The sequence below is a fragment of the Diabrotica virgifera genome, chromosome 3 (genome assembly GCF_917563875.1).
Source record: "Diabrotica virgifera virgifera chromosome 3, PGI_DIABVI_V3a".
Classification (NCBI taxonomy): Eukaryota; Metazoa; Arthropoda; class Insecta; order Coleoptera; family Chrysomelidae; genus Diabrotica; species Diabrotica virgifera.
Genome location: NC_065445.1, coordinates 100,760,873 through 100,774,202, shown reverse-complemented (window position 1 = coordinate 100,774,202; position 13,330 = coordinate 100,760,873). Strand labels below are relative to the sequence as shown.

Below are 13,330 nucleotides of genomic sequence, written 5' to 3'. Positions count from 1 at the left end.
ATTTACTTAACTTTCAATATTTATTAGGGTTTGCTATAACAATCTTTGTACAGGGTGGTCAAAATATTAGATTTTTCTATAAACAAATTAAAGCAATAATATCATACTTATTTTAAATGAAACACTCTGTATTTTATTAATCTATCGTGTGGAAAATGTACTTACCTTACAATTTCTATTAGGGTTTTCTATACCTATCTCCCTTCCTTTTTGAAATAGTTAATGAATTCCTAATTTGTAAGCTGTAACAATTATTAAAATCAAGTATGTCGTTGTTATGTCTAACACGTCACCAGACACCGGCGATATACTTAGATATCTTAGACAAGATGCTGTCAAAAATTTATATTTTTCTCATTTAATCACATAGAGTACCTATTCTTATTTTAAATGGCATACTCGGTATTCTATTCTTTATAATAAAAGACAGTTAAATTATCTTTAGTTCCATGTAAATGTTCTCAATAGGTACCTAACCTTGTTATTCTGTAAATACAATATTTTTGCATATTTTTGTACGATTGTTTTCGTCAAAGTAGCCATTAAATAATTTAATTGTTTATACTTGTTTTGATGGTAGATTTTTAAGTCGATTTGCCGATGACATAGTACTCATAAGCAACAATACAGAGGAACTGATCTGCAAGTCAAGCTAAAAGAGCTTAAACGAGAATCTGAGAAGATCGGCTTAAAAATGAATTTAAATAAAACAAAAGTGATGACAAATCAAAATATTACAATCAACTTAGATGGAAGTGAACTCGAAAGTGTCGAAAAGTATATAAGTATACCCAGGTCACACGATAAAACTAGGCAAACAGAATCAAACGGCAGAGATAACTAGAAGAATCCGAATAGGGATCCAGCAGCAGTTTCAATCCAGCTGGATTTTTGCAAGATTGGCCTAAATCCAGCTGGATCCAGCGCGGATCCAGCAAAATGTGGAATTAAAATAAAAACACGATTTTAATTTTTTTTGTCTGTATCCTAAATTTCTAAACAACAGAAACATGAATTATTTAGTTTTTGGGGAAGTGAGATCTTAAAAAACCTAGACGTAACCTACTTCATACAGAACTGCACATATGCAACTGTCGGTTGCGGAGAAAGCCCTTTCGGCCTTTATGCTGGTCGGTTTCAAGGTCATCAAATAGTCATAGAGCATGCAGAAATGATCGCTTTTCACTCCTTCGATCTCATAAACGGCTATTTCTTTTTCCAAAATCTCTTCGTAATCTTTTTGAGAACCAGTTTTTTTTTGTTATAAAAGTTTTCTCTTTCTCGTTTCAATTTAATCTCAAGTTCTTATTCCAAAGTAAAATTCACGGGCTCCGGAATAGTTTGGCCCATCTTCTTCCATTATGTCCTCTTGTTCTCTCTATGTCCTCACTTGTTTATTTATAGGACTCAACAACAAATTCTTCATCTCTTGTCACATTGCATTTTTTTCAGCATGGGCAAATAACCAGGGTTGTTTAGTCCTTCGTCATACTTTTTTGAATTTTGTAAGTAGGTACTTCTTCTTCTTCTTCTTCTTAGCCTTCTATCGTCCACGTTTGGACATAGGCCTCTCCCAACTCCTTCCATCGGTCTCTATCCTGAGCAACATATTTCCAATTCGTTCCGGTTACTCTTTTAATATCATCAACCCATCTCATCTGTGGTCTTCCTCTCGGTCGTTTACTTTGGTAAGGTCTCCAATGTTGTATCGTGGCATTCCAACGTTGGTCTTTTTGTCTAACAGTGTGGCCTGCAAAGCTCCATTTAAGTTTGGCAACTTTTGTTGTTATGTCCTCGACTTTTGTTTTTGATCTTACCCAGTCGCTCCTCTTTTTATCTGACAGTCGTATACCTAACATTGCTCTTTCCATAGCTCTTTCTGTTGTAGCTAGTTTATTCATATTTGCCTTGGTTAGGGTCCAGGTTTGACACCCATATGTCATGATAGGAAGGATGCACTGGTTGAACACTTTGGTCCTCAAATATTGAGGTATTTTGCGGTTCTTAAGTATCCAACCAAGTTTTCCAAATCCTGCCCATGCTAGTCTTGCTCTCCTATTAATTTCCGCACTTTGGTTTTCTTTGTCAAGTTTCAGGATTTGGCCTAGGTAGATATATTCCTGGACTTTTTCTATCTCACTGCCATTTATAGTTATGCGTCTGGGGTCATCTGTGTTTGTCATTATTTTTGTTTTCTTCATGTTCATTTTTAGACCGACGTATTGGGAGCTGCCTGCGAGTTCCTCTATCATAATTTGCAGTTCCTCGAATGAGCTCGCTATAATCACAATGTCGTCAGCGAATCTGAGGTGATTTAGCTTCTTGCCATTAACGTTAATGCCATAGGTTGACCAATTTGTCGTTTTGAAGACGTCTTCTAGTGCTAGGTTGAAAAGCTTTGGCGATATTACGTCTCCTTGTCTCACGCCTCTCTTAATAGGGATGGGATTTGTATTTTCATCTAGTTGTACTATCATAGTTGCATTTTCATATATTATATTATGTATTAGTTGTCTATATCTCGAATCTATTCTACAATTATTAATAGCTTGTTCTATGGCCCACATCTCGATACTATCAAACGCCTTTTCATAGTCTACGAAGGCAAGAAATACGGGTAGTTGGTATTCATTTGCCTTCTCTATCAATGTTCTCATTGTCAGCAGATGGTCTGATGTACTATATCCTTTGCGGAAGCCAGCCTGTTCCACTGGTTGGTAATTGTCCATTTTGTAGGTCAACCGGTTGTTAATAATTCTCATGAATAGTTTGTATACTTGACTGAGCAACGATATCGGTCTATAATTCTGTAGGTCTTATTTGTCCTCTTTTTTGTGTAAAAGTATTACTAGACTTTCGTTCCAGTCTTTAGGGATCTTGCTATTATGGATACATTTATTAAATAGCTCTGTTAGTATAGGGATTGTTACTGTCTTGCTTGTTTTCAAGAGCTCGGCAATTATACCGTCCTGTCCTGGAGCTTTATTATTTTTTAGTTCTTTTAAAGCTCTTTCTATTTCGAATCCCTTTATATTTGGTAGTACTTCTGATCCCACGTTTTTTATTTTTCTTTTGACGTTCTCCTTTGTTGATTCATTAGGCTGGCTTTGCGAGCTGTACAAGCTTTTGTAGAAGTCTTCGACTATTTTTGTTATTTTATATTTGTCCTTCTCTTCCTTACTATTGGCGTCTTTAATTTTAATGATTTTTTGAACACCCAATGCGGGTCTTAGACATTTTAAGCCTCTGTTGTTTTCAATGACTCGCTCTATTAAGTTCTCGTTCCATTTTTGTAAGTCGCGTTTTAGTTCTTTTCTAATTGTTTTATTAAGTTCTATGTATTCTTGAGTATGGCGTTTGTTTTGCGTTAGTAGTTGTCGTCTTTCCGTCATTAGTTGTTTAGTTTCGTTGCTTATTTTGTCTTCTTTAGTACTTGTTTTCTTTGCGACCTGTAGTCCGGCTTCGAGAAGGTTCTTATTGATGTTTTTGTTAATTTCATCAATTTCATCTTGATTATGTGAAGGATCATATTTGAACTTATCCGCTAAGACCTCTCGGAATTGCTCTTCATTTGTTTTTATTTTAAAGGCATCTATTCGCGTTGTTTTTTTAAATATTCTTTTCCTCTCTTCTTTCATGTTAATATTTATTTTTGCTCTAACTATACGATGGTCACTACCCGTTGTTACGTTGTTTATTGTTGTTACGTCTTCGAATATTCTTTTGTTGTTTGAGAGAAAATAGTCTATTTCATTTTTGGTGGTTCCGTTAGGTGCAACCCATGTCCACTTTCTGTTAGGTTTCTTTTTGTAGAAGGTATTCATAATATACATGTTATGTGTATATTAGTGTAAGTAGTGTAAGTAGGTACTTACACTAATGTATCTGTAATTTCAGAGAGTTCGCCGTTCCACGATTCTGTTGAGTAGTGCTTCCGATAGATCGGCACTAATGCTAGAGTCCTGGCTACTTAGTTTGTCTAAAACAAATTTCAAGGTTGTGTCGGCCGTTATCAAAGTAGACTTTTTTCTGCAAATAGCTTCTACATCCAGTTTCACCGGTTAAAGAGTGGAGATCAACTTGATTGATTGATTGATTATTGACCATTCACCAGCACAGAATTTTATCACAGAATCAATGTCTATTAACGCTTTATAGATGCAAACTTTTAGGCTGTAGAAACTTTCCAGCATACAAAGCTACTGCTAGCGCAATATGATGGCAAGTTGCCGACTCACGTCCTTGAATAAAGAGGCTAATGAAGATATTAAGTAACCTCTTTCGAATTTGGCACGTTTGCGGATCCGCGCTGCTGGATCCAGCACGGTTTGCTGGATCCAGCATGTAAAAAAATCGCTGGATCCAGCTGGAGTGCTGGATATTGGATCCAATAATTGCAATCTCTAAATCCGAATGACTTGGGCAGCAGTAGTAAAACTCAGTGATGTGTTGAAAAACAAAAAGATACCAATAAATCTAAAGAAAAGAGTATTCAACAGTTGTATTCTACCAATTATGACCTACAGAATGGAGACGATGACACTTACACAGATGTCAGTCAATAGATTAAGAACAACACAGAGGGCAATAGAACAAGCTATGGCGAGAGTATCTCTGAGAGAACATATACGAAACGAGGACGTGCGAAGCAGGACGAAGGTGGAAGATGTAATTGGAAGAATTGCGTAAATTAAATGGAACTGGGTAGGACACGTGGCACGGCAAAACAACGACAGGTGGACGAGAAACATTGTACACTGGAGACCACGCGAACACAGTCGTAGGAGACCACAAAAACAATCGCTAGACGACATTAACCCGGCATCCGACAGGTGAATTTTTTTGCCACTAACAGACAGGTGGGGTGTGACAAACCCCAGCAACTGAAATAGTTAAAGAATCTCAAATAATATGTTTACGTTTAGTTGTATGCGATATCTGGAACGTTAACATCTTGAAGCTGGTCATACATTCGTCACTGTCTGCTTCATCCCATAAGGCCTGAAGGCGTGCTTGTTCTCGTTCGTAATTCATTTTAGCCTAAACTCATAAAAAATATGTTAAAATATATAATTAGTAATATTCAATTAATTATACCTACCTATTTATAGCAGTAAAACAAAATAAAAACAATTATGCATAAGGTACAAAATCCGCCATGTGGGGTGTGACTACTTTCAATCAAAATTTCCTTATGCTTTAGGCGCTTTAGTATTGTTGAGGTGTACTATACCCCACCTGTCGGATGCTGTGTTAAAGCCAAAGTAGGGAGAAACTGGCACCAAATTGCACAAAACAAAGAAGAGTGGAGAGGTCATGGATAGGCTTTTGTCCAGTAGTGGATGCAAACAGGCTGAAGAAGAAGAAGATAATTGTTTTGAAGCTATTTCCTTGTGACATAGTTATGTAATGTAATGTTTTCTTTGGGAAATAAGCCACAATTCTAGTTTGCAATTAATTTATTGACGTTTCGACTTCCACGTCGAAAGTCGTTATCGAAATATAAAATATTTTTATGATACATTATTGTATTGTATATTAATAATACATTATATTTTTTTGTAGGTAAGGTTGCAATGGTCCTTAATTTAAACTGGTACGAACCGGAAACAGATAAAACTGATGATATTATTGCAGCTGAAACAAAGATGCAATTTTCAGTAAGTTTCAACTTAATTCATATCTCATAGAAGTTAACTAACGCATTCATTTATGTATTTCAGTGGGGATTATTTGGACACGCTCTATATCATGGGGATTGGCCACCAATTATGAAATCTCGTATAGGTTTAAGAAGCAAATTAGAAGGTTATCCTAAATCACGTCTACCTGAATTCACCAAAGAAGAAATAGAATATATTAAGGGAACAAATGATTTTTTAGCTGTCAATTCATATACGACAAGTATAATTAGAGCTATTGACGAACCAGAAATTGGAGACCCTACTCTTGAGAAAGACATTGGGGTCTACGAGTATCAACGCGATGACTGGGATTCTTCTGGTTCAATTTGGTTAAAGGTTTGATTTTTAAATCCTATTTTATTTATCATTTGATGCAACCAGTAAGACATTCATTCTAGACTTATTCAAACAAATAATTGCAAATATTAAGTTAATAAAGTGTTGGAAATATCTACAATCATAGCTTTTATGTTAGCAGACAAACAGTATATACTAAAATTATTAAAACATACCTCAATATATGTTATAAATGTTATATCGTAAAGAATCAATAATAGATATCAATATGATATAAAATAAATATAGACGGTTGGGTTTCGATTCAATTCGAGTCTCTTGCCATCCTCTGACACATGTTTTTAGGACTACCCTTCATCAGAGAGGCTCGTAAGTAGGGTGAACCTTAGTGATGTTGAAAAAGTAACTATTCGTTACAAAGTGCTCGTTACTTAAGAATACCGAAAGTAACGATTACTATACAGAGAGGAAAATCGTTACTTTGAGTACTCTGATTACTTCGTTACTTCGTACCAATCGTATCAGAGCGAGTAACGACTATTGTATCTACTTTGATTACTCTGATTACTTTGTTACAAAATACAAAAGTAACAAAAGTAATCATAGTAATCAAATCATTTTTATCCCTTAAACCGATCGGTGAAGGTCGTTGTTATATGGGAATACCCATACAAAATACCTACCTACTGAGAAATACGATTCTCGATATGATTACCGGTACTCAAATACAAAAGTAACAAAAGTCATCATAGTAATCAAAGTAACGAATACTGTAAATGATTACTTTATACAAAATACCTACCTACTGAGAAATACGATTCTCGATATGATTACCGGTACTCAAATACAAAAGCAACAAAAGTAATCATAGTAATCAAAGTAACGAATACTGTAATGATTACTTTATACAAAAGTAACGATTTGTAAAGAATACTCGAAAGTAACTATAGGCAACATCACTAGTGAACCTAGCCATCCTGAAGGATGGCTAAATTCGTATATCAAATTTTCCTAAATTTTTAAGAGAGAAGTACAAAAATTATATTATAATCTTCATCTAATAGCTATCCATATTGAATTTTAATTATATTAACTCAAATAAAAAGGTTAACTTATTAAATTCTTATGAATAATTTTGACTTAGAATAGTCAACAGTTACCTTAAATAAGCTCTTCTTTTTCTGCCTCTTCTTCCAGGGCCGTAAGTACGATGTTGGGGGCCCCGAAGCAAACGTGGTCTGGGGGCCCTCTACCGGGGGGTTTACCCCCAGCGGAAGGGGGGTCGGGAAAAACGTTTGATATTTAACCACTTGAAAACTCATTTTAACATTCCGATGACCAACATTTTTTTGTTCCACGGATGACCAACGGGGGTCAAAAATGACCCCAAGTCAAAAATGACAATTGACAAAAAAATTAAGTTGTTTTAAGAAATAAAATAATGTATTCGTAATTTTAATGTTAGTATGGTATCAATAAATGATAAAAAACATTAGTAAAACATATTTTTATTACAGCTAAACAAAAACAGGAATTATCATTCAGAACATAAACTAAACTAATTTTAAAATATACACTAATTTACGTCGCCACAAGTTTAAAAAACATTTTTTTTTCAATATTGGAATGTTTCTTACAAACAATTCCACATAATAGACGATATTTACTTAATATAAAATTAGAACATGGAAGGCCAAGAAACTTCGTCTTTGACCCCAAATTCTGAAAATATTTTTTTTCGTAAAATATAGGGATTTTTTTACTACAAAATATGAGGGTATCTAGAATGATTAGTGTTGCCCAAATGCAAGACCAAGACGAGACTTGGACAGTCTTGGTCTTGGTCTTGCACCAGTACACCTGGTCTTGGTCTTGGTCTTGGTATTGCACTCCCAGTCTTGGTCTTGGTCTTGGTCTTGCAGCAAGAGTCTTGCAAGTCTCGCAGTTACCCACTAGCGTATTGCTATTTATTAATAAAACAACTCACATTAGGTGTGTTTGAACCCACGATCTAAACTATCCCTGCCTATACTCTAACTAACTGGGCTATCTACCATGTCCGACGGGAGTAGGTCTGTTTCTTAATAAACGTTTGCATTTAGTAACCTGACATGTGCTAAAACATGGTGAAAACACAAAAAAACAAACAAACGACATAAACTTATCTAGACTGTATTTTAAAGAACATTTTCTGTCTAGAAAGGGATTGATGGACTCTCACATTAGGTATATGAAATGAAATGGAATAAAAGAGTTCTATAATTTGCCATTTATTCAAATAAAAAATAAAAAAAAATACCAATTAAATTACAGCACAGTACGCAATAGCTTTGACACTATTATTAGTTGAAAATTTTTGTTTGCTATTAGTTGAAAATTTTAAGATTGACTTTTTTTAACAAGAATTAATACAAATAGTCTGGGCTCATTATCAGAGAATAGGACATTTTTGGGAAAAGTTATTTACCAGCAATTTTATTCCTGGAATCGAATCTTATGATTGTATATATTAATAATATAGATATGCAAAGTCCGCAGATAGTGTGATACTTTTTTTATAAACAAAATGGCGCTTGAAAATCGTGTTTTTTTAAATTTTTGCTCTATAACTCCAAAGATTTTAACTCTAGACCAAAAACACTCAAATAAAAATTCACCGCAATTAAATTCTGCATAGAGACGTGTTTTTTCCGGTTTACTTCGACGAAAACTTTCCCCGGAAAAGCGGGGTTTTCCAACAAAATCTTTAATTTTCAACTAAACTTTTAGATAAGTAGTTGTTAATCAATAATTAAATAACTTGGTAACGTAAAATCACTTTCCGTATATATTATAATTCCAGAAGCCGATGGAAATTGAATGAACAGTTTAGCAACAATTGAAATGTTAATTAAAAATTTACGGTCGCTATAATAACGACAATAATTATGATGCATAAGAATAAGTATTATTTTTTCATAAAAAGACACTATTTCTATATAATGTACTTTACAGAATTGAAATTGGACTATTTAAGCGGCCTCAGGAATATTTTAAAATTATAAACAATTTTTTGGCTTATAAACAAATAGAATATCTCGGGAAATATTAAACTAAATTAAATTGTGAAAACGGTATTCGAAAGACAGCGGCAGGACGCTTCTTTTAAAAGAAAAAACTTTTAATTATGACGAGTAGTTCCTGAGATACAACCGGTCAAAGTTAAACGAAATTTACGGCAAAGATATAAACAATAGGATCATAATTTTTAAACCATCACCTTTTTATTTTTATCCTCTTTCTCCACACCAATTTTCATATCTTTAAAATCCTCATAACATATATTATTATAATAAAAACTATCGATAATACGTGTGAAAATTGCCAAAAATAGCAAAATTCCAATCAAAAATTAGGTTGGAGAAAATGTAACCCTCAAAGTTCAAAATCGGTATACGTTAAAAAAATGCATTTTCTCGGCTTCCCATGGAGCAATTTCCTTCATTCTTTTTTTGTTCCCAAGTAAATCGAGTAGAGCCATCGAACTAACGCCTTATTAAATGTCAAACTTGCTTTTCTTACTCGTTTATACCAGCGATGTTCCTTCCTATGTTTCAAGTAAAATATCGTTATATGCTGATGACACAAAAATATATGCCAATCCTATCACAAACCAGTTAGCCCTCCAAAGAGACTTGGACTCTATTTTTACTTGGTGTTACCAGTGGTTACTACCCTTAAACACAGAAAAATGTGTAGTGCTTAGAATTGGTAAAAACAATCCACTTGTGCCGTACTTCGTTAACGGACAACCATTAGATTCAGTGTTCTCGTATAACGACCTCGGTGTTATTGTAAACAGCAGCCTAACGTGGTCCGACCATATTCAGTCTATTTGTAAACGTGCGAACTCCAGACTATATCTTATTCGGAGGTGTTTTTCGAGAGCTTAAATGCAGTCATTCTGTAAACTTTACACTATTTACATAAGACCGATTCTTGAATATGCTGGCCCAACGTGGTATCCTGATTTGGTTCGAGACAAAATTTTGTTGGAAAACGTCAAAAGAAAAGCCACTCGAATTCCATTGGGACTGAGAAGACCTTCCTATGAAGAAAGGCTCAGTATGGCCCACCTAACTTCTTTTGGACTTCGCCGACAACGTGGCGACTTAATAACCACATTCAAAATATTAAAATTTAATTTCGGAAATCTCGACGAAATTTTTACAATCAATCAAGATGAACGCCTTAGCCAAGCCGCACACCAAAGAAACATGAAACGAAAAACATGAAACATGAAACGAAAAACATGTTTCATGAAACTAAAACACTGCTAAACAAATCTCAAAGTCCGCCTACCAATGAAACGAGTGTGATTCATGCTCATGACACATTTTTATTTTCGGAGAGTTTCATAAATGGCCGGACGTATATTTGTTTAGCAGTGGTTTATTTCCATGAAACGTAATGTACGTTTCATGTTTCTTTGATGTGCGGTCGGGCTTAGAGGTCACCAATTTAAACTGAAGAAAGAGAACTTTTGTACGAGACCAAGACAGAATTTTTTACCAAATAGAGTTTTCGATATTTGGAATAATCTGGATGATAACATTGTCTCAGCCCCCTCTACCAACACATTTAAAAACAGACTTGACAGTTTTCTATTATAGTTGAAATATTTTTTTATTTAAACCCAAATTGTATCTTTTTTGTTGTTGTTGTTGTTTTTTTATATTGTATTTACTAGTAGGTTACTTATGTAATTTCTTTGTTTTTGGGCATAATAGGGACTTGTCCCTCTGCCCTTGTTTATGTATAATAATAATAATAATAATATTTTTGCATTTTGAACCATAATAACTACTAATTAATTTTCATGTAATATTTCCTATACCGAAATGCCGTAATTTCTGAGTTATTTCTATATTTATTAAAAAAAAATTAAACAGATTATAAAAATCAATTGTTTCAGCCCTGGCAGACAGTTTTTGTCTAAAGTTATTCGTTTCCGAGTTATAAACAATTTAAAACTGAAAAAAATCGAAAAATGACGATGTTCAAGGCTCAAAAACACAAGTACATAATAGCTATTTGTATAACAAGGGAGGAAAGTGCTACTTTTCCTCCCGAGAATGAAGTTTACTGCCCGACGCGTAGCGGAGGGCAGTAATCATTCAAGGAAGGAAAAGGCACTTTACTCCCATGTTATACATATGGTTTTTCCACCTTCCTCAAATAACAAGTAATTTTTTCATTTTTACTTAATTTATTTTATGTAACTAACCAACAAAATTTATTAGAACTAAATCTAACAAGTAGGTACAATATAACTGTCAACTGTCAAATATAAGTCAAATTATTAATGTAATTGTTAAATCAAAATAACAATTTACTGTTTTTTACCATTCTGCAAAATACAGAGTGTTTTATAAATAAATGTTAAAATGTATAGATACTTACGTAATAGAAAATAGATATTATACAGGGCGTCAATAAGTTATATTTCATGAATGACATACCATGACGTTACTTTTACTTTTCCTCCCTAGGGAGGAAAAGTACAACTTTGCTCCCTACAATCAGGTCCGGAAAAGTATACTTTCGGTAGAGGTAGGTGGAAAAAAATATTATTTTCGAAATCTCGAAGTGCCTAAACTGAAGTTTAAACTTTATTTATCAGTGGTCGATAAGTAATTTGTTTATTTCATTTTAAAAAATATTGTTTTTTAGTTTTTAATGCAGCCCGATCACCCATCCTCTCATAAGTTCTTCATTAACAATAAAAAAACAATGGCAAAATCACACATCGGCCAATAACTCTTTTTACATAATAATAAATATCTCTTTTTTTTTTTTAAATTTAAAGGTTTTGTAACATTTTACCGTGCGCAAATGGACTATACATGGTAGCCATGCATTATCTTATCTAGTGCTTTTTCAGCAAAAAATTTTGTTTGGCCGATTGATCTAATATCTAATTGCACACCTTGCAAAAAGTAGGACGTTTAGTCTTTACGATATGGATAAGGAAAAACAATTGAGTGGTTGTCCGTAACAGTGAATATGGTATTCGTATGATATTTTTATCACCTTATAGGCGACATACTTCTTTAAAAGTTTCAATGCGATATTGTTATACACACAACACAAGAAGATTATTTTATGAAAGGTTGCTATTCTCAAAATTTAGACAATTGCTCAATTGTAATTAATTTTGGAGCGAAGGCGTCGTCTGATATTAGGAAAGAATGAAATATTTTATTTTTACATTGTATAATAATTTATTATGACCTCTGAGTACGTATCCAATAAATAAGTGTTCATATTTTTAATTCGGTATGTATGTTCATCGTATTGTTCATAATGCGGATAAATCCATTTTTCCAAATTTTTGTTACATATTTTTTTGTATCTCATAGTCTCTAAGCATATACCCGAACTAATATACAGGGTGTAACAAAAATACAGGTCATAAATTAAATCACCTATTCTAGGACCAAAAATAGTTCTAATGAACCTAACTTACCTTAGTACAAATATGCATATAAAAAAAGTTACAGCCCTTTGAAGTTACAAAATGAAAATCGATTTTTTCCAATATATCGAAAACTATTAGAGATTTTTTATTGAAAATGGACATGTGGCATTTTTATGGCAGGAATATCTTAAATAAAAATTATAGTGAAATTTGTGCACCCCATAAAAATGTTATGGGGGTTTTATTCCCTTAAACCCACCCAAACTTTTGTGTACGTTCCAATTAAATTATTATTGTGATACTATTAGTTAAATTCAATATTTTTAAAACTTTTTTGGTTCTTAGTATTTTTTCGACAAGGCAGTTTTTATCGAGTTGCGGCTTCTTTTCTAATATGTTTACGTAGAGATTTTATGGGGGTTTTGTTCCTTTAAACCTCCCAAATGGTTGTGTACGTTCCAATTAAACTATTACTGCGATACCATTAGTTAAACACAGTGTTTTTAAAACTTTTTTGCTTCTGTGTATTTTTTCGATGAGGCACATTTTATCGAGATGTGCCTTCTTTTTTAATTTGGTTTAAAATACAGTCAAACCCGCTTATTAGAATACCTCTTAAAGGAATATCCCGGTTTAAGGAATAGAAATTTGCGGTCCCGAAACGTTTCTACTAGCGACCAATGATCGGTTATTAGAATATCCCGGTTATAAGAATACTTTTGATTGGCACGAAGGCTATTCCAATAAGCGGGTTCGACTGTATACCTAAATATGTAAATCATAAATAAATTTTCCTATTATTTTCAAGTCTCCATAATCGTAATAGCCATATCACAGATGAACATAACATATATGTAGCCATATACAAATATGTGGTGGATTTGACAAA

At 33.5% G+C, this 13,330-nt stretch overlaps 1 protein-coding gene across 2 annotated transcripts in view; it reads left to right on the top strand.

The window, feature by feature from the left end:
• Positions 1 to 13,330, top strand: part of LOC126881229 (myrosinase 1-like) — a 142,134-nt gene that overhangs the window by 31,770 nt on the left and 97,034 nt on the right. The window contains exons 5-6 of one of the 2 annotated variants that reach the window (XM_050645371.1): positions 5,566 to 5,660; positions 5,724 to 6,020. The exons of the other annotated variant lie outside the window; for it this stretch is intronic. Of the exons in view, the coding sequence (XP_050501328.1) occupies positions 5,566 to 5,660; positions 5,724 to 6,020 (392 nt within the window). The remainder of the gene's footprint in view (positions 1 to 5,565; positions 5,661 to 5,723; positions 6,021 to 13,330) is intronic. 2 annotated transcript variants of the gene reach the window in all.